This window comes from Haplochromis burtoni, unplaced genomic scaffold (assembly GCF_018398535.1).
Source record: "Haplochromis burtoni strain Fernald_Lab_line unplaced genomic scaffold, NCSU_Asbu1 Contig_102, whole genome shotgun sequence".
NCBI classification, from domain to species: domain Eukaryota; kingdom Metazoa; phylum Chordata; class Actinopteri; order Cichliformes; family Cichlidae; genus Haplochromis; species Haplochromis burtoni.
Window position 1 is genome coordinate 178,366 of NW_024582463.1, and position 22,475 is coordinate 200,840.

Sequence of the window (22,475 nt, forward strand, 5' to 3'; positions counted from 1 at the left end):
TCTCTTAAATATCTTTTCAGTTTCTCCCCAGTGCAGTTTGTTTTGAGCGTTTCTCTGGGATTCAGGCTGAATCTACTTTTTAAAGCAAGTCAAACACGTCCTATTTGGGGGAATTTAGCAGAAATGACTGAACTAAAACTGCGTGTCAATCTGCAATTACACCGAGAGCATTCAAAGCTGCGTGCACGTGAGGATGTAGATAAAACATCCTTATTATATCTGTTTCCCGACAAGATACTTCAATCCAGTCAGTGCTTCGGTTTGCAAATATTCTACTGAATGTCGGGGCCTGTCCTTACATTTGTTCCCTATTGTCTATTCTTAATAGACCGCTGTACCTCACCAGCCCAGGCATCATGAGTGGCCATGATTGCTTGCTTGTTTCCAATTGATTTGTCAAGAGGAAGCAATTCACATTCTCCGCATTTGCTCTGGCTGAACAGAGACCAAAAAAAAAATGTGTCTGAACAATGGTGCCATTTAAACTACGCTGGCATGGTGGATGTTTATTGGGAGGTTAAGCGCTGCATAAACAAAGCCTGGCGGTATCTCAGATCTGCAGCCAACCGGAACATTGGACCGCTGTCTTTCTGTAAACTCATTTTGTTATTATTATTTTTTTATTTATTAATTTTTAAAATCTTTAAAGGCTTTCAGGCTGTGTGCAAGATCGCTATGGTAATTTGCAAATTAGAAAAAATAAAAGAAGAAAGAAACGTATAGCAGATCCACATCTCGAAACAAAAGCAGCAGCCTTAATTCGACTGAAAATACAGGAAATAAAAATACTAATACTGAGCAAGCAGATCTCAAATGATTCAGTTGAATTCCTCTGACTTCCTGTGCAAATTCCAGTGTTTGGTTCTGTCTACGAAACCAAAGCTGTTCTTTTTCAGTCTGCCTCACTAAGGCTGGGGACTTTGCTTCGCCCCGTCTTTCTGCCTTCCTTTTGCAAAGCTAATACTTTTTTTTCCAAAGTGTTTTCTGTTTTCTGTGCTCTCGACCAAAAGGCCGACACACTCCAGATTCCATTATCACTTCCCGCTATCAGGTGAGCGGAGCGTGGACGCAGCTCGGCGCCAAGTACGTGTTCTCGCTGCGAATTCAATTTGCGGTGACACTTCCCGTGCCGGGGATTGTCACTGCGTGACACGTCCCAGCTGAGGCCCTGATGCCCGAGGCCTCAGCTGGGACAGATGGAGGAAGGGGAGAGGGGGAGACTGGAGATCCTGATTACATTATAACAAGTCGCTGCTGAGTTTGTGGGGGTTGAGCTCGGGACAGCATATAAACATATCCACGCTGAGCGTAAGCACGGACATCAGCAGCTTCCACCAGCAGCTTCCACCAGGTTTCCAATCACTTTTTCTGTCCCTCAGCTTTACCGGGAAAATACAGTGTTTCTGCAGCGACTGCAGCTCAAACAATCCAAGCGAACGCTGAAACCATCCAGCCACAAATTACACATCTATAACCTATTTTGGCCTCCACAGATATACAGTGTACTTTTTACATGATTGCAGCACGATTTGCTAATGTCCTCCTGAATCATTCCTTAAACGTTTCTGGATTGAGAAAACTCGATTCAGATTCAGACAAACACACAAACACACAAATGTGCATACCAGGGTCTCCATTACGGCCTCTTCTTCCCCGCTTTCCCGGAGGTCCTGGAAAAAAAGAAGAATAATGCGATTGTCATTTTGTTTGTGTAAGTTTCATATTCTACAAGTGTTCTCGCTCTCACTTTTACACACCAGGGTGAGGAAAAACCTCCAATGTGAAAAGTTCACATTGGAAAACCAAACACGTTCCAGCCTCACTGCTTATTAAGCATTGAGGCTTTATGTACGTGTAGACATAAGTCGAGGTGGAAGAAAGAACTCCAAGGTCTGCTTCATGCTGTCATTTGATTTCTTTCTCTCCTTTTAAAGGTTGTCTTTCAGCACGGATGCCCAGGTTTGAAAATTGTTTATCTTAACTAGCGCGTTTGTGTTTGCCATCTTCCTGTCAACACTATCATGCTGCTAAAGCTCAGCTGGAGGAGTAAAACAATTACACGCTTAGCCAAGTTTTACAAGTTGATGGCTTGACTAGATCGTACTGAATACAGGTAACGCTTCAAAAAAAAGGAAGAAAAAGTGTAAATATCTCTAATTTCCTTTATAAAATGACTTTGAAGTAGTAATGTTAGTCTGTTCATGAGACCAGCCGCTAAAACTAATTTTCTTGTTTCTGGCTTTTTGTTGTCATTTCCACAGTAAAATGCCAGAATTTTAACATTTTTAACATGAAAACATTAAGCAACCATGTTTATATAGCTTCTCACTTGCACTGCACAGCCGCCAGGATCGACAGTTTGATTATTTTCTATTAATTTACTAACCTTACCTAACTCAGGGCCACTGTAGTCTGTGCTGGTTCTGGACTAATTGTATGACAAATCTAAACTAAACTCATTTCTAGTGCCAGTTCGAATGACTTATTAACAGCCTGAGTTGCCTTCAAGGGGGAGGAACTGACGGTCACAGTACTTGCGTGACAGGGTCGGGAGAAGTGTGTTTGTATGCAGTGGTATTCTTTACGCTTGACTAGCAGCTGTGAACAAACACACTGGCTAGTGTGTCTCCTCAAAAACATCCAAATTCTGACTTAACAAACTGGGTGAACATCAGTCTCAGGCAGTGGAAAATGTGCCATATCAGTGGCTACTCCTATAATAAAGGAGTGTTTTTATAAAGGCAGAACTTGAGAAAAGCCTGACAGATATAGGATTTTTGAGACCGATATTGTTATCGATATTTAAAAATTCAATATTTTGATATATTAGCTGATATTTTTTTCCAGGCACAAGAAACATAGATAGACTTCCATTAACACTTGTTCTGTGTAGTTATGTATTTCAAACATGGGTGTTGCCAACAGAGAAACTGCAACGTGTCCACTGGTGGATATAATATGCAACGTCAACAGCCATAAAATGACTGAAGAACGTTATCAGCCATTATAAATGCAGATATTGCTATATCTGGCAGCACAATGGTGTGGTAATTAGCATTGTTGCTGCACAACAAGAAGGTCCTGAGTTTGATTTCACCCTTCTGTGTGGAGTTTGCATGTCCTCCCCGTGTTTGCGTGGAATCTCTCCGGCTCCCTCTCACAATCCAAAGACATGCAGTTAGTGGGATTAGGTTAATTGGTCATTCTAAATTGCCCATAAGTGTGAATGTGAGTTCAAATGGTTGTTTGTCTCTATGCGTTAGCCCTGTGGAAGACTGATGACCTGCCCTTGGTGTACCCCGCCTCTCACCCTATGGTAGCTGGGATAGGCTCCAGCCCCCTGGTGACCCTGAAAAGGATAAGCGTAAGAGGATGGATGGGTGACGCTATATCAGCCACACTATCTTGCCAATAAATTAATGAGTTCTTTTTTAATCCCTATTTAATCAAAAAATTGCATTGAGTCACCATGTTAGAGGTTCAAGATAATCACAGTCATGAAACAATTTCGGGTGACTCTGAACTCTCTCTAGGTAACACTGCAGTTATGCTGATGAGGGTTTCCCATGATGCACTGAGAGTTTCTTCTACATTCACCTCATCCTCACTCTCTATGTATTTATACACCGCTCTGCATTTAAATTTTAGTTATAATTGATCTTCTTCCCTGTCTTCCTCCCTTCACCCCCAATCAGATGGCTGCCACTCCCTAAACCTGGTTGTGCTGGAGGTTTCTTCCTGTTAGGAGAAGGTTTTTCCTTCCCACTGTCACCAAATGCTTGCTCATTTAGGTGTGTCTGATTGTTGGAATTCTCTATGTGTTATTGTAGGGTCTTTACGTTACAGTATAAAGCATCTTGAGGCAGTTTTTTTTTTGTTGATTTGGTGCTGTATATAAAACTGTACTGAATTGAGCAAAATAAATAGAATTGGTGAAAGTTTCTGAAGAAAGCGCACAGCACAGAATTAATTATTTGGGCATTAAAAGGTGCTCCAAAAAATGACTTTGATGCTAGGCTTTCATGTTCAGCTAAAGTATGCAAGTATGCAAAACAATCATACTAATTACGAATCTAAATTGCTGAAATTGACCTCCATACCCTGCGTGCAAACCAGATGCATGCCTGTAAGTATGGTGCAAAACAAAAATAAAAATCCTGTTTATGCTGTGTTTGGCTGATTTATGACATTCCAGATGTGTCATTAGGGTGCAAAACGCAGGATTATGTTGCACAACTCTTTGTATGATGCTAAGTGCTCAATTTGATACCACTGCTTGGCTCAGCCTCCACTTCCAACTTTGCTCCTTTTGAACCCTTTCCAGGATAATGTCAGCTGCTGCCAGTGAAGGGTCCAGGCAAAGTTTAAGGAATGAAACCACAGGTGGAGCCTGACTCTCACTTTACTGTGGTTCATATCAACCCTGGGTTCTCCATAGGTTTGTATTTTAAAAGAAACAGAAGGGGGTTTACTGTGTTTGGCAGTCACTTCATTATTGCTCACTTTGAAATGACACATGACACCTCAGAGAGGAATATTCTGTACGACAAGATGACATCCTTCTGATTTCACTAAGATATTTTTGACAACCTTTAAGAAAATACTACCTTCGTGGGAGTGTGTGGTCCAGACGAAATACTCTACACGATTTTTAGATATCATCATGATTCCTAATATTCATCACAATATTTTTTATTCAGATTATAGGCTGTAAGGAGATATCGCCATAGAATCCAGACTATACACTGAAAAACTTGGTGAAGAGTGCTCTAAGCCAACAACAATATTTCAGTTTATGAAACATTAATGAAAGGATAACTTAACAATGTCTATAACGGCCAGTCCAAACACGTTTTCAGATGTATTCAAGTTTCCTTAAGACAAAAAAAAGTGACCAGAACCTCTTTAAAAAAGTGAAATCAACAGCTGGATTCTAGGGCGAGGGGAGACATTCGGCTGCCTGTTAAGGCAAAACATCACTCTTGCTCAAAAACATTGTTTTGGCCCGCTGTTTTCTCACAGTATCCCGTGTACAGCGGTTTCGGAAAAAAATGCGGCCGGGAATGTCATGACGTGGGTCACTAACTACGAACAATCTGTTGAAACCTTTACAGCAGATTTTAAAAATGAAAGTGAAATAAATCAGAGTGAATTTAATGTTCGTAGTAAATGTTTGGCCAGACGGAGATTTTGGTCAGACGTAACAAAAATGGGCCGTGTGGTGTTGAATATTGTGTTTTTACATTGTGTTATTTGGTGGCTTTTATATTTGAGAAAGGAAGCAGCAGAGAGCCACATCACAATGCACAACCACGGATTACGGTTTGGCTTGTTTTTTTACTAGGCTACACTGATGGTAATGTCAGTCCATTTGTTTTCAGTGACTACTGTAGATATACTCACATTTATCCTAATGGTTGCGGTGATCCCTTCACATCTTTATATAATGAATTACAAGCTTATTTTATTCAGCTGACCATAAATTTACCAAATACGTCCAAAGAGGGCTGAAAAACTAAGCTAAAGCTAGAGTGCCAAAAAGTGCACTACATTAAATAGCTTTGTCTTGATATCCCTGTCTGTGTGATGTACCATTATAGTTTATGGATGCACCTTACTCATGTCTCAATCACACTAGAGTATAAACAGCATGGCATTTGCCTTTTGACTAGGAAAACTGTGATTTCCCAGTGTCTGCTGGGAAGTAGTTAAGGTCGTTACGGACCAACCAGATGTTGTCTGTGCAGGGCCTTCAACCTCCGGACAGCCACTTTGATCACAAGGTGATTGTACATATCAGCTGGTAGGAGGTAACCAAACAACCATGGGCTGACTCGGGCTGACTGCAATCACTCTCAGACAGATAATAACTGACAATAATCGCAGAATAATTTCTAAACACGGGCAGACTGCCACCAAGTAGCAGTCAGTTAGATTTATGCATATGTAAGACAGATTTTTAATAGATGACAATAGATTTGCAACTATCCCAGTTAATCCACATGTTACAACAAACAGATTATGTTTAATTTCCAATTACTGATCCGATTACTCTGCATTGATCCCATTCAAATGCAGAATGATAGCTGACAGACATAACATCGTATTGCTGTTTTTTACCATTAACACACAAACAGCAACTGACTGTGAGTATTAGCACTAACCACAGCATGCGCTAATCAAGATGGCTGCTGTGCACTGTTAGAATAAAACAGTAAATATCAATCGCCACCATTCAAAGGAAATCTGGTCAAAGAAAATCTCAGTTTTGTTACCTTAACTGCAAATATCTCTCAAAGCTATGTCTGAAAAACACAATTTATTGAATGGTTTTTGATACATAAAATCCAAATAAACAATGAGCTATATTGACCCAAATCCTTATCCAGCAAACCTCTGATATGAGGTAAAAACACACTCACACAGGCCAAGCGGTGTGACCTGGCCAGTCAACGAAAGAAATGTCCCTAATTAGTGCTAGCGACTTTTCTTTCTTTAGCTTGTGGTGATAACATCATGTGGACTGTGATCAATGGTTACATGTTCTTGTTAGGCTAGTAGAGTAGTTTATCGAAAATATCATTCACTAACCTGCGACAACAGACAATTCAACTATTTACACTACTGCTAAACCAAAAATCTAAATATTCATATAAAATCTGCTTTTGCATCTTAATCTAGAAGTTTTTTAATTTCAGTTAACATAAAAAAGCTTTAAAAAATTAACAGTTTTGGTCTTGAGCCTTGTTTTTGTGCATATGCGATATAATCAAACATACTGTGAAAAGTAACTTTGTTCACTAAAATTGTCAAATTGTCATTTGTAGACAGTGCCAGTCAAAGCAGAAACACTGCTTTAACACGGTAATCACTTCTCTACAGCAGCGACGGCATTGTATTGACTAAACTGATGGATATAAACTGACTTGATTGGTACCATGTTAGCTGTGAGAGCAGCATGAAACCATCAGCACAACAATTTCCTGCTTTCTTACAACGCAGTGTGGGATTTTTACACCCCGCAGAGTGTTATTGGTCCAAAATATTGACACTATTAGTCATTCGAAAGTTATTTGGAAAAAAAAAAAAAAGTAATTGGCAGCATTGTGAAACATGCTGTTTTAAGCCATGGCTATATTGTTTTTGAATAATTCTGCTCATGCCATTCATTACAACCTTATTTCAAAGCTATGCATTGTTTGACATAATAAATTTCTTGTTTATACTTCATGGAATTGAAACATAATTGCCTTTTAGCACTGCCCACCATCCATAAAATACAGATTGGTCCGGCACAGCTAACAGCACAGAGAATCCGTTTCTCCTTTCTCTCCAAATCAATCAGTTTTAAGTAAACCAGGCCCCGGCCGGACTCATTTACAATACCAGCATTGTTACTGAGCTTGATATACATAATCAAACCATTCAAAGCTTCCCTCTCAAAGTAATAAAGCTATCCCTGAGAATAAAAGTCAAAATTATGCCAGAAATAGCAAACAGGGTACCAGCTTCAACCTCCAAAGTAAATCAAGTTTGACGAGAATTGGCTTTAGATTTCACAGTAAGCCCAGTTGCACCATGCCTGGGTACGGTGAACAAATTGAGATGTTTTCTGAAACTGCAGGCCGAAATCATACACAGTTTATAATGCCCCTTGTTAAAATGTCATCACGAGTGAAGCTTAAAACTTTTGATCTTCAACACGGTCTGTGTCACTTGCTGTGGTCTCTTTAATTGCAAATAAAGAGGAAAGCAAAATGTACTTCTGAGTGTTCAATCAAATGCATCAAAGGTTTCTGTTAAAGATAGAAAAAGCCTAAAATCGCCCGTTTTGAAAGACTCGTTTGTTAATACCACAAGCAAGATCTTCTTGAACTGAACCTACAGTGCAAAAATCTGAAAGCATAATTGGTATATAAGTATATAAGTATAAGTATATAAGGACAAATGTGTATAAGGAGTTTGTACAATTCTAATAGGCTTTAAACTCAATATTTGGTATGACCACTTTTATTTTTCGAAAAAGCCTGAAATCTAACACGCAAACTTTTCTCTCAGTCTTCAAGAAAAGTTCTTCGGGTTTCGTGAAAGATATTAAAAGTCCTTTTAATTTTAAAAATCTCCTTTTAATGTTCGCTGCCTTTTTTCCATTCCCTGTTAACACAGTCCCACACTGCTTCAATAATGTTGATGTCTGGGCTCTGGGGAGGCCAATCTAAGACTGATAATTTTCCACAGTGTGCTTTTCTATCCAGGTATACTTTCTCTGCACACTTTCCAGATGGTACTACATCATGGATCAAAATCTACCTACATACTGGTCTATCAAACTCTAATTTATCTTGACATTTTTGGTATTTTTCATAGACTCATCTAAAGAAATGGGAACAAGTCATGTGCTTTTGTGACAGGTTGCCACAAAAGCATACAGTTTAAAATGAATTCTTTGCTAAGTTGTCTGTTATGTGTTGACACGAGACTGGTTCTTCCACTGAGTTAGGTGCCTTTTATGCTTAAAATGTTCAAAGGTCAGTGTTAACTGGCTTAACAAATGAAAAACATTGCTCTGAAAATGGTCAGGTACAAGCACTCCAATGAAAATTAATTTAAAGAAATATCCAAAGAAAGGCTGTGAAAGACCTTCAGAACTGTTTCTCAAAACCACTTTAAAAATGACAAGAGAGTCAGTAAAATATAAAGAACTGAGAGGTGTCTCAATACTTTGCACAGTAATGAAGCCATTTGTCCATGACTCATTCTAAGACTACTTATAAATTTAAATTTTAACCAGCCAAATCTTTGGATACCAAACGCACGGCATACTGACCTTGCTGTTTATTCATAATAATGTCCACACAATGTCCAATATAAATGTCATATTAGTTCAGTGCTTCTAACTACTTCAGATGGGAATGATTCAGAAACTGACGTGAACAAAATTTGTGGGATTTGGTTCAGTTATGTTAAGTGACACTGGCTTTGCCATGATTGTCAGGTCCCATCGTGACTAAAGTTGCGCCTGCTTCATTGTTGAGTCGATAAACACTACAATATCACAGTGTGGCCCAAACTAGCCTCAGACCTTGGCTCTCAAAGCTGAATTGAAATGTTCGGAATATTTCTAATAAAAAAACACAACTGTTATGATCAATGTCTAAAGCATTCCAAGGATTTAGGAGGATTTGGTCAAAACAGACTTTAATATAGTCCATTTAATACCACAACATGGATGGATGAGTTTATTAAACCTGGCAACTCCTGGGTATCCAGGTCAGAGGAACTAAAGCTGCACAAAAGCTGGCTTTCTACTGTACAATCATCTGTTACTTTACAAGTACATTTTTGTGGAAACGTCTGGCAAAGACGAAGACATTCTTCATCCAACATCCTCATTACTCGGCATGACAATGAATAAATCAATACGTGAAATGCTAATTCGTGGAACAATGTGTCCACTGTCCAAGGGAGAAAAAAATGGAAATTTAAGCACGATTTTACAATCATCCTTGTCCATGAATGTCACTGCTCTCTTCATCTGTGTATTGTTGTCAGAAATGGGAATTGCAAAATCTAAAAGCAAAGACAGAGACGCAGAAGACTGCTCCTCACAAAAACCTCAAGTCAGCGGATTTACTGAGCTAAAAAAGAAAAAAGAATAATAATAAAGTGCTCAGTGTCAAACCCGACAGACACATGTGAGGATCACGTCGAAATTTCTAATAATCTGGATCTTCCATATTGCGCCACGTTGAGCAAATTCAATCCAGCTTGCTGAACTACTGCACTGGCCCCTGAGGTCTTTGAGGTTACGCAGATGCAGTCCAACGTTAAAGTGCATCTGTGCTCCCCTCACACAAACACCTGATTCTGAAGAGTCAACGGAGTGGTACAAAAAGATAGATGAAGATCTGGATTGTCTCTCCATCAGTTTTACACCCCTCTTGGGAACATCACTCACGGGTATTGTTGAGTGAAATAGGAAAGTCCTCTCAAACTTGAGATCGGCTAAGTTGGCCCCAGAAGGAAGTCCTTGGACTCTCATTGACCCTACCTACCTTTACGAACCCCATCACCTCCCCAACATCGTTCAGTTTAAGAGAGATAAGTAAGTCAAACAAACAGCTTCTTCTCAAAGAGAAGGTCGTTAGGCACTAAAAGGCTCCAACACCCAAAATGACCATATTACACTCTAAACATTAGCAGCAGCATGTCAGGTGGACTCCCTCGTTATCATGTCTAATGGCTTACTCAAAGAACAGAAAAGTTGCATGGATTATACCAACTGTACCAATGGTTGGATGTGCGTACTCTGACGTACAGCTTGCAGTTCACATTCACATAGCAAGCTTCACTTGTGTCACTAGAAGTTCAAGTCCTGGAAATGAGAGGCAAGGGTCCAAATTCCTGCTATCTGATACAAAGAACAGACTACAGCATGGTCAGCGTGTATAGTTACGTCTTTTCAAAGAGCAACCCTATTATCAGCCATGTTTAATGGTAGCGGTTCTTTAACTGCCTTCAAACTGTTGGGGTTATTTTTCTTGCGAGCCAAAAATAAGCGGCGGACTGTAACACGTGTAGGTAAAAGGGAAAAAAAAGGTTTGTTAACTTGTTTAGAGAGCGCAAAGCTACTAACCCTAAACCCCAACTACTTCTTCTTCTTTATATTTTTTTTCCTTTTAACAGCTTCTTGAAGGTTTTTGGCAACTTCATATAAACAGCAAACTCTGCAAAAGAATTTGGGGGCCTATTTTAATTTTCCCCAGACCCGCATTTAAATCCCAGCCCGACCTAGAAAAACAGTGTTTGAAAGGATATTTCACATTATTCTCTGATTCTGTGGCATATATCTTCATTATCGTTATTTCCAACTGAATAAATATGATGATTATAGTCATTTCCTAAATACTTATTTTCAATTATATTTAATTCGTTGCCCCAAAAAGAGAGGCACATTGTGTCTGATTTTTACATTTACTTACTGTCCTCTCTTTGTCCAGTCATTTTGTCACCGCAGAAAATCTTCTCCAGTGAGCACTGTATTTATTTATCCAGTCCATTGCAATGCTACAGGGCATTTCCTGTATCTATTTCAGTGCCAATCAAAAGCCATTACACAGACATCTTTATATTGTCTCTGTAACAAATTTATTGTTAGATGCAGATAGATTTGTTTACAAAGTGCTACTCAAGACAGTAAAGCTACAGTAAAGCAAAACATCTCACTGATTACAGCCTAAATGTAATCTAATGAACAGTCATGAGAAGTAATGAACAGCGTCGCCCGCCTCATAAACTCTAATGAAACTCAATTCTGTCATTATTAATTACAAGACGCCATGAAAAACATGTTGTGTTGTTATTACGTTAAAGTTCAAACTAATTCACAGCACCAACAGCCCACTGGTTAATGTCAGAAAGTCCCAAGATATCACCACGAAGCAATTGGAAACTAATTACACGAACCAGGATTCATTACAACGCAGAAAGCAGATCCTGATTTTTTTATTTTTTATTTTAATGAGGCATGTTTTCTGGGAGCATCCCTGCACACCCTCAGCAGTGGTCAGGGTATGTTGTTATCAGCTTGAAATGAATTCGTTTCTCCATCTGTCCCTGATGAATAAGGCAATTTTGTGCCTGTGTATGTGAATGTGGTGTGTGTACGTTGGCTGGGTTCTGCGCTGCGTTTGTCCAGATGCCAGTTATCAGTTCATTAAACCAATCAATCCATTAGGATGTGAGGAACTGTCTATCGCTGCAGGCTCCATTAACGCTGCGTCAAGCAGACTGAGACCGGTATTAAAAATGCATCTTCCTCTCCTTCTGCCACACTAAAAAAAAACGAAAACAGTCTCCAAGTGAAACTTTTTTTCTTTTTTACAGCACACTGCCAGTTAGCACAGTCCTGCAGTCGTCTTTCAAAGGTAACCTCATAATAAAGACGTACACTCACTCAGACACGTTTAACGCCCAGCTCCGTGGACTGAAAATCATTACAGAACCGAACAAGAGCTTTGTCACAGAAGACACATGACGTGACTATGACTATGGTTGGCAAGCGTGCGTGGATCATCCACGTTTTCGCTTCGGTTCAGTGTCAAGGCTTGAACGCTCCTGAAGAGGAAGTAAGACCTTTGAGAGAGAGCCTTTTCATCACCTTCAGAGATCAATGTGTTTTCCTCTGGCAGCAGGCTCAGTGCTGGGATACTTGAGACCCACCCCGTTAGCTGCACACTGCAATTATCCTCCCCACAGAACTGACTGCGGTCGTGATGGAAGCAGAACACACTCCCTGATGAGGGGAGGTCAGTAATAAGCCAATCGATCGGCCAAGTCGCGTCGCTTTAATGCAAGGAGTTAAACTGGCACAGTCGGCCTTCCTGACGACTCTATCAGGAACCTTCACTGTATCCCGAGGACATTCCTGGAAACATGTGCTTGCATTCAAGGGAGTGTTACTTATGGGTAACATCATGACTGTTAGCTATACCGTTTCATCTTGTGAAAATGAAAAATAAAAGCGCCAGGATGAGCCCAGCTTGGCTTGGCAACGGTGAAGTGTAATCCACAGTGGAAATGAATGGTTTCTTTTTAGTGTTAACCAAGTCATATCTTGGCATGTCCTCCCCCCCAGATCGCACGGGGGCTTCCAATCTACCAGATAAATAAAACCTAATTTAATTGTCATGACAAAATCACCGTCTAGGGCCAACTGTCTAGTCAACTTTCACTGAACTGCAGCTTCATCCACCTGTGCCTTCATTTCAACACTGGTCTGTTCAAATAACAGCGTTAAGGAGGGACAAAGAGTGACCGAGAGTTAATTATTTGACTCAGCATATACCAGTGTTTCCCAACCACTGTGCCGTGGCACATAGGTGTGCCGTAGAAGGTTATCTGGTTCCACCTGATTAGTGCTCTAAGCCAGCGGTCCCCAACCCCCGGGCCACAGACCGGTACCGGTCAGTGAGTCGCTTGGTACCGGGCCGCGAGAGTTGAGGCTCGGGTGTGAAATTTATGGTTTTCAGGGTTTTTATCGTTAACTCAGTTTCCCTTGGTCTTTTCCCGTGTGTTATGAATAATTCTTCTTTTTTTTGGTACCGGTACAGGTTTTATTTTGTTGTACTTATCCGCGACACCTTAAAGGCCGGTCGGTATAAGTATTGTCGGACATAAACCGGTCCGTGGAACAAAAAAGGTTGGGGACCGCTGCCCTAAGCGACCGGCGTGAGTAATGGGCAGAACAGGTACATTCTCTTCCACTAAAGGACAGTACAACTACCTGCCCCAATTAAATGGGTTGCCAACTGCCATCTGCCAGTAAAACTGAAGAAGACGAAGAACAAATGACATAATGGTCATACTGTGAGATGACGCAGCACCTACTGCCAATAGATAAATATTTGAAAAGAATCTGACCTGGGTCCCGGAGAAAATTCTGACCCAAACGAAGGCCCTAGCATGAGTAGTGGTCATAAGAAAGCAAAAAAAGTATACTGGGGACAAACCGAACCAATTCCGCTGTGCCTGGTGCGCGGAGAAAAATTATCAATATGCATTTTGTGACATTTTTGTTGTGCTGTGTGATTTTTCGAATGTGAAATATTGGATTCTAGTGAAAATCTATTTCAGCATAATCTGACCTCTAAACTGATTTGACCATTCAGGTTGGAAGAGTCTAAATTTACCCTTCTAAAGTGCAGCTCTGAGGCATCCTGTTGAACACCAAGGAAACTGAGGACACACTGAGACGTGGCCAAATGGCTCTTCAGGGGATCAGCCAGAAGATACGTTGAAAGCTTATGAAGGGCGTGTTTGGCGACCATTGCACCGAGCATAGTGATGGCGACATGCATAGTAATACATACTACACATTCTTCTGTGTGTGTGCTTGAGCTGCTAAAATCGTCACAAGAGGATTTCTGTAACTGGGACATAACGTGCATGATTAGCTTCAAATGATCCTTCTCTTGTTCAAGTTCAAATGAAATACTTTATCTGTGTTTAAGGCTTTTGTGGCTATTAAATGTCACGTTGGAATCGCGTGTAACCCTATACCTGCTGCTAACGGACGCTATGACTGCTGGCTGACCTTATCAACACCAGAGTTGTGAGAGCCAATGGTGTGTGGTGTGTGAGTGCGTATATGTGTGTGTAGCTGGATTTAAAAGACATTGGGCTATACAATATGGACCACAGGGCCCCAAACTGCTCAAGGACAGTTCTTCAAACCAATGAAGTCACCGGAGAAAAGCCAGCAGCGCTCAAGTCCAAAATGCTATTACAATACTCAGCTATTTTAATAAACTAGAATACAGTTCGTTATCCTCATTACATTAGTGTCATGTTTGGTTGGATACTGTAGGATAGCCAACAACTAGCATGGTTTGCGATCCTATTTTTTAACTGCTCGTGGTTGTTCTTGTTTTTTTAACTGTACAGAGGCTACCACAGCAAATAGCTTTCAGTTCAGATGGAGTCAGTGTGTCAAAACAAGCCATAACCACCGTTGGTCTTTACTCTCTAAGATTTGACTGATCAATATTGACACTTCCGATAAAATGAAACCAGTTCCATGAAGTTCTGCTCTGTACAAATCGTATTACTTTCTGTTCAATGACCCTTTCCCTTTCTGACAATCCCCAATATTATTTCTACTGAAAAAAATATTACATGGTTAGAGGGTTCAACTAAATTACAAAATAATTTAGCAGTCACAATAAGCAGCTTTGCAGCAATGTTATTCTTTAATGACTCAGTTCAATCTAGTTGGTTATCTTCAGGGGAAAATAAAAATTCAGATTTTGCTGGTTCAAGTTTATAAAATATGAGGATTCCTAGAACTTGACTGAGTTTCTTTTTCTTTTTTTTAATCACTGTGAATCTATTAGCTTTGGATTTGGAATTTGGTCTGGCACAAGAAAGTGTTTATATATTTTCTTCTTCTTTTTCTTCCTTTTAAATTTAGGCAAACTTATCCTCAAATCTAAGTGAACACAATCCCACTGTCTGGTCAGTAAAGCTGCAGTTTCACTTATGTGCGGGACGTTTCCATTCCCTTTGATCTGATTTGGTTGGGACTCCGGTATTGTTTTTTTTCCCTTCACTCTTTAATGTATTCTATCTCCCAAGGGACTTTCACTATGTTTCAACTTATCGGCCAACCTCGGTGGTCTGAAGCTGGTGCTTATGTGAGGGTTCAGGCTTGGTGGATTATCCTGCAACAGTTTGAGCACGCAAGCATGACGGGTACAGGCTCTTATGTCACAGATACCCTATCTTGTCAGCAGCAAAGGAAAATATAAGATAGAGAGGCTGTGAGTGTGGTGGGCTACAAAGGCGATCGCTTAGTAGAATAGAGGGATGAAAGATTTAAGGGGAAAATGGAAAGTCTACAGTCTAGAGCAACATGCTTTTGACCCTGTTGCGTGGAGTTGTTGAATTCACTGCCCTTATAAAACTCCTCAGTCAGAGCAGATATTACGGTTGTTACATTTCAGCTATGTAGACTTGACATTAAATCTTTTTATCATTTAAGATTAAAGCATGAGCGCGACTCGTATAATCAAGGCTTGAAACTAGAAATGTATCGAAATGAAAATGCTCCACTGAACTCTCAAAACTGGCCTCACTAAAGATGAGTGCCAATTTAGCCCTCTGCTGGGCACGAGCTGCAAAAAATACAATCCAATTTTTCCACTCAGCACTCCAGTGAATCATAAAATAATGGCACAGTATGTCAAATCGGCTCCAGATATATAAAGTGCAATTTGAAGAGAAGCCTCCTCTCACCAGACCTGCAGGTGTTGACAGACTGAGATGCGAGGTTGATATTCGAGTGGGAACAGGTAGGTGAAGTTAGCGGAAGCAGCATTAAAAAAAAACAAAGGAAAATCAAACAAATAACTTGAGATGATTAAAAACGACGGTGATAAGAGGCTACTTCTGTGCATATCTGCAACACATCCGATATTATGTGGACTGTCGTATCACAAATCCCTTAAGAAGACTGATGAAAACAACCTGACAACAGAATTTCAAGGCTTTCCTAACCGACCAAAATAAACACAGGGTAGCTCAGACGAGCTCTGGGAGAATGCTGAAAGCTGTAAGTGTCTCACAGCCGTGAATGAGTCCTGAGTGGAAACAAAAATAAAGTGTCATCTTCAGGCTGTCAGTCTTAAACTCACTGAAAGTCAGCCAGTAGGGAGTTTATTTTCCCAAACCCAGGAAACCCCTCTGGATGCTCAGGGATATACAACATTCCTCTAAAAAGACATGACCAAAACAACTAAATTTAAATGAAACACTCTTATTAGGGATTATTTCAAGCCACAAATCATGGTGATCTTTCCACTACGGCCTTCAAATGATGGGCTGTGAGCAAAAGTAGATGCATCATAGCGCAAAACATTCAGCTGGAAGGGAAATGAATTGGTACGAAAGCCAAAGCAGCCTGCACACGAACAAAGCTCACATTTTTCTAACCTCAGCAAATCTTTCCTTTTAAAAAACACACACAAACCACTGCACCTTTAGTTGCTTTTGTAAGCCATTAATTCCCCTTAATGAGGGCAATTTTTTCACAAAGCACTCACAGTTCTTAAGGATCTTCCTCCGGAGCTGAGTCATAGCCGGCAACTACAAGCTTTATACATACCTCGCTCATTTTTACTGCAGTAATTGGTGTAAAAACAATGTTGCTGCATTGAGTCAGGGGACTCTTTATAAGAGTTAATTCCTTCTTCTTACCTTATTTCCAATCAAAATAAATTGGATAAAACCTACTCGCATTACTGCTTAAGCTACAAGAAGGATTTCTAATGAAAATTATTTCCGTATTAGAACACCAGTTGTTAGGTCAAGCTTCCATCTTGGGGAAAAATCCTTGCTATTAAAGAAACTTGACAACTGTGGTGGAAAATCTGTTTTCATTTTCCTGCAGAAACCTTCCAGGTGCACAGAGTGTAGGCCTCTGGGATGAAGTACAACAGTAAGACCCAGATACATAATAGATGTAAAACTGATTAATACAGGCAATATGAAAAGGAAGAGCTGGAGTTGAGTTGGGTTGCAAAGTGGCATGCAGATGAGCAATAATTGCAGAGAGGCTGTAGATGAGGTTAGCAGTGCACTGCTGTATTCTCTACACTAAGCCTACCTTTCATAGTTCCTAGCTTACTTATGTAGCTTCCTGATGTAAAGGTCAGTTGGCTTCTCCCATCTGCATGCCAAAAATATCTATGGCAAGTACTGAACCCAAGGTTGCCGTCCAGCGCATCAGTACAGTGTGAGTGTGTGCATGCAAAAGCTCAAAAGTGCAAAATAAAAAAAAAGGTGTGCAAATGAGTGTACAAGGCAAAAAGGATGTGCTAGAGTAGAAAACCACCAGTAAACGCTGCCTGCCTGCTTGTCTGGTTTACGTCTATCCATATCACAGTAAAGGTTGTCTCACTATGAATTCAACAGGCATTCAAACTGTGTCAATATTCCGATCAGTGTTTCTAATTAAATGTACACATTAAACCTAAAAGTAATAAAAAAGAGATTACTGAGCAAGACCAGCAAGATGAAATCGAATCCGGTATTTTTGCCTTCAGACAACACGCCATAAAACTCATATTCATGAGCCGTGATATTAATATCACAGCACCATCTGCCCCCAACAGCTTTACGTAAAACCAGTGACACAGACTGTGAACCATGGTGTCCACTGCTCTCATGATCTAAGAAACATCAACATCAGATTACACGCCAGCACACAAATATAATAAAAACATCTGGAAAGCAGAATGCATTATTACAATGCAGTAGTGTAATTGTATTAACCAAAATACTTGGTGCCAAATAAGACCGTTAGCTCATCAACACAGTGAAAATATAGCAAATCATATGTGATGCCCGCCAGCTGGGGATTTTTTTTCCCCTGTCATTAACAGAGAAATGCCAGACACGGTAACACAAGACCTCATGAGAAATAACTAGAGGAGATTTTTCACAAGCCCTTGAAGTTTGACAGTAAAAACAAAGAGTGTTTTTAAAGTGTTTGGAAAAAGTCCCTCCTCATCATGTTTCCTCTCTACGTGTCAGTCAAACTGACCAAGTCAAAGGTTATGGGCGGAGGAGGGGGGGAGCTCATCCTCTTGGGATGATTTATAATCCTGACCTGTAGTTTCAGGTGGCTGCAGGGCTACAGCAAAGCTGGCAGTGGGGCCCCGGCCCTTCCATCATGACATATTGTTACTATTATGGTTTTGATCCTAAAGGTTTAGCAAAGGATCCACAAACATTTGCCACTTCCTCATCTCGCAGCCATTAGGTGCCTTGAAATAAATATTTTACTCTAAAATCGCACATATATTTGAGAAATGCAATTCCCATTATTCCAATGATGATTAAAATAATAAAAATATTTAATTGACAGAACACTTTTGGTTTATAATATTTTGTATTTCTATGTAACTTACTCTTGGTGTCAAAGTAATCAAAGTAATATATGCATGCTCATATTACAGTCATATTATAAGTTGTATCATAATATACGTTACCTAGTTTATAATACAAACAGGACCCTAAGATTAATGCATTTCCCGCTATAGAAAGATTTAAACAAAATATACTAACAGAAAGGGCAAAGGGAACAAAGGATAACATAATAAGTACTGTAAAAGCAAGTCTGTATAGTAATTTAGATGATTGTTTTTCCTCTTCAAATGATCTTTGTACTTCAGCTACTTCAGTAGGAAAGGGATGGGACTAATTAAACCCAGGACATAGCAGAATAAATAAGATGAGTCACTTACATAACCAGAGTGTGCATCAAAGTCAAAAGTGCAACACCCGAGCCATTCTAAAGTGATCAAAAAGTTTGTGCAAAACTTCTTGAGCAGCCTTTATTTATATTTTGCCAAATCACCTCAGAGGAAGTGTGGCAGTAAAGAAGCCATTCTTAAGGCAGGGAAACGGAGAAAAGGCTGAGGCATCCCAAACTACATAAGAACCGGACTGAAAATCAGTGTAGTGATGAATCCAGATTTGACATTTTTGGTTTGAATCCAATTAATTGAATTGTATTTATATAGCACAAATCACAACAACAGTTGATTCAAGGCACTTTATAAGGTAACAACCTTACAATAATACAAAGAAAACCCCAATAATCACACACCCCCTTTGAGCAAGCATTTGGTGACAGTGGGAAGGAAAATCTCCCTTCTAACAGGAAGAAACCTAGGGTGGGCTCAGGCAGGGGTGGCTATCTGCTGCGACCAGTTGGGGGTTGATGGGAGGAAGATATGTGGATAAGAGTCAGAAATGAACATCTTTAACTCCCCTAACTCTTGAACCATTTGCTTAGTTGAAACATTTCAATAAAAAAATCAAAAAAGTAAATAATTTGTAATAATTCGTTGTTTTGTGTGTTATTTGCTGACATTCGGATGTGGCGGATTACCGTAATGACCCTAATGTCACAGAAGAAGAACAGCGTTGATGCTTTCAGGAACCGTTGGAATTTTTCGATTGTGCCAATGGTTCCAGTAGTTTGACCACGCCCGCGCTCCCATCGGTTTTAACGTGTTAATAATAACTAGTGATTTAATGCAGAGTGGTGTGTAAACACATAGTGAGTGAAAACAAATGCTCAGTGCATCATGGGAAGCCCCTGGAAGCCTACAGTAAGCCTATTGTAGTGTAACTAAGGGTTACCTTCAGGGTCACCTGATCAACCCTAACTATATACTTTATCAAAAAGGAAAGTTTTAAGCCTAAACTTAAAGGCAGGGAGAGTTTCTGTCTCCTGAACCCAAACTTGAAGCTGGTTCCAAAGATAAGGGTCCCGGAGGCTGAAGTAAATAATCTTTATTATGTACAGAGGACCCAACACTGACTGTGTACAGTCATCTGTCAAACACAGTCGATTCCCTGTCATGGTTTTCAGTTGCATTTCAGCCAGTGATGTCGGGGACCTTGTCAGATTTTGATCCACCATGTAGTACCATCTGGAAATTGTCTGATTGGCACTTTCATCTTATTCACACAGTCACACAGTGTTTTATCTATATCTGAGCACTTTTATCTGACATTTACAAACACACTCTGCAAGATGCATTGAGGGTCAACACGGGGCTCAGTATCTTGCCCAGAGATGCTTTGAAACATGGAAAGGCGGAACTGGGCTTTAATCCATTGACCTTCCAACTGGTAGACGATGGTCTTTTGAGGTGTTTTTATCTTTAGTTTTTGAATTAAATGCTTTACTTAGATGTAAAGTTTTTTCCCACATTTTAATTACTACACCTATTTATCACTTTTATTTAAAAAATGATGGGTAGCTCAAGATGTTCGCACAGTACGCCCTATCCACAAAAGAAATGCCTAGGTTCTCCTTTTTTCTCCCCATCCTCCATCTCTTCGCCATGTTTCTGGAAATTTGGCAGTTTTTGTGCCATCCTGCTGACAAACACACAAGCAGTACTAAAAAAACAACCTCCACCTCAGCTGACTGGTGGAAATAGAAAAACACAGACCTATTCTCGTTAAGCTGACTTTTGTCTAAAGTATTCCTAACAAGTTATCTCTTAAGTAGTGAGCACCTAACTTGACAAAGGGTCTATCTGGCAGTGGTACAGAACAATTAGCCATGCAGCACGTGTAGAATCAATGGGGTTATGAGAAATTTGCAGACGTCTTAAATTAAGCTGAACAACCACCTCCTCTCTCAGCGGCCGCAATGAGAGAGATTATAGCAGATCAAGCCTTTGAATCTACTCTGTTCTTTCATAAATCATAAGAAGACATCCAAGAAGATTCAATTAGTCCTGCTCGCTTAACCTTGGCAGCACGGAAATTGCACACCAAACCAAATACCCTGAGCACAGTATGAGAGGTATTTATGAAAGAGATTTGAGGAGGCACTCGGTGCCAGTCAATGGCAAACAAACTAATAAGCAAAGCCAAAACTAAAGGGGTCCAGATTGTTATTAGATAAACACGAAAAAAGGAGCGGTGCTTACGAGAAGACCTGGATGCTATTTTCAGGCCACCCATTTACCCGAGTCCAAGCCAAACGGTAACCTTCAGAATACAATGTGTTGTGTGAGGCAGTGATAAAAACCTCTTTTTATTTAGAGCTTGTGTTTCCAGAAGGACCCAAAAAGGCATTCTGTTATGGATTACCTTCGTGGCATAACGAGCTGCCATGTAGAAAATGAACACCAAAGCAAGTCTTTTTCTACTGCGGCTGCATTTTTAATGCACTGGTTCATTATTTTCCCTCTAAATAAGACTCTCATGACTATAGAGCACTGAATGTCACCTTTCACAAAGTTTCTGTTTAATCAAACTACAAAGCTTCTTGGTTGCTTCATAACAAGACAGAACTGGGCTAGAGATAATGACACTGAGGAAACTTCTTTTGGGTGGAGATCAGATTTGGCCGTCTGACCAAAAACAGTGACGAGTAAATGTAAGTGGCATCTCTTTGAGTCGCCCGTTGTTCCAATTTCTAAATGCTAATGAAAACAGGATTAGACAGCTAGTGCTGTAGCATATGTGTGCGTGTTTCCACGTTTAATGCTGGGGACCGTTTGAGCATCGTCTAAGGCCACACATGGGATACGTACACACTTTCCACTTACAGACACACAAATTGTCAGAGATAGAATGATAGCAGATGGTCCTTCTTAATGTTTGTTACTTAAAGAAGGGGAAATACATTTTGGCTGTTGTTTGTGCTGTCTGCTAAAAGAAAAATCTGAATTGTTTGACTGAGATCAAACTGCATTACCTTTAAGTTGGTTTTATGAAGAGAGAAAAGCCAAGCTTCATCTTAATATTGGGCACTGTTACGGGAAAAGAGCAGGGCTTGATTTCTGCAAACAGGGCACTGATTGTAGGACTGCTGAAGTCAATTACTCGTTCAAGTGGCAGCATACTGTTCACATTAAACTTGCCATGTTACGCTGTTTATTGCTCCCTATGTTCCATGAGAACTTGCACTTTTGGAAGCACATGAAAGGAGAGGCGATGCGTTACTGTACTCCTAGAGAGGAGTTCAATTAGTCGAAGCCTGCGTGTGAAGACGTTCTGCTCCGAATTCAGCACCAAGCCATCCTTGACGACTCTCTCTGAAAACTATCAACCTCAAAAACCGAGGGGTGCTCCATCTATCTGCCTTCCAACATGCCCCGTTCTCACAGCGGCTGTCATGCGCGGCGAGAGGCTTGTGCATGGGCAGGGTTGTCATGTGCATGTGCAGCATAATTCACAGCATGTAACGCTGTACATGTAACACCTACTCTGGCAGCGTGCATTTTCCACGAACTCCACTTTATCAATCATTACTGGGAAAGTGCCTGAACAGAGGCCCTAAGCAGTAATTTTGGTGGATCATTTTATGCATGCTAAGGCGGTTGAGATTTACGTAAACACTGAACATTTGCAGATGGGCGTTATGAAAAACAGGTGATGGA

The 22,475-nt window shown here is 40.3% G+C and overlaps 1 protein-coding gene across 11 annotated transcripts in view; it reads right to left on the reverse strand.

Moving 5' to 3' along the window:
- LOC102299267 (collagen alpha-1(XXV) chain) overlaps nucleotides 1–22,475 on the reverse strand; it is a 148,806-nt gene that overhangs the window by 63,140 nt on the left and 63,191 nt on the right. For all 11 annotated transcript variants that reach the window (XM_042223110.1, XM_042223111.1, XM_042223108.1 and 8 more), the window contains exon 3: nucleotides 1,626–1,670. In XM_042223110.1, the coding sequence (XP_042079044.1) occupies nucleotides 1,626–1,670 (45 nt within the window). The remainder of the gene's footprint in view (nucleotides 1–1,625; nucleotides 1,671–22,475) is intronic.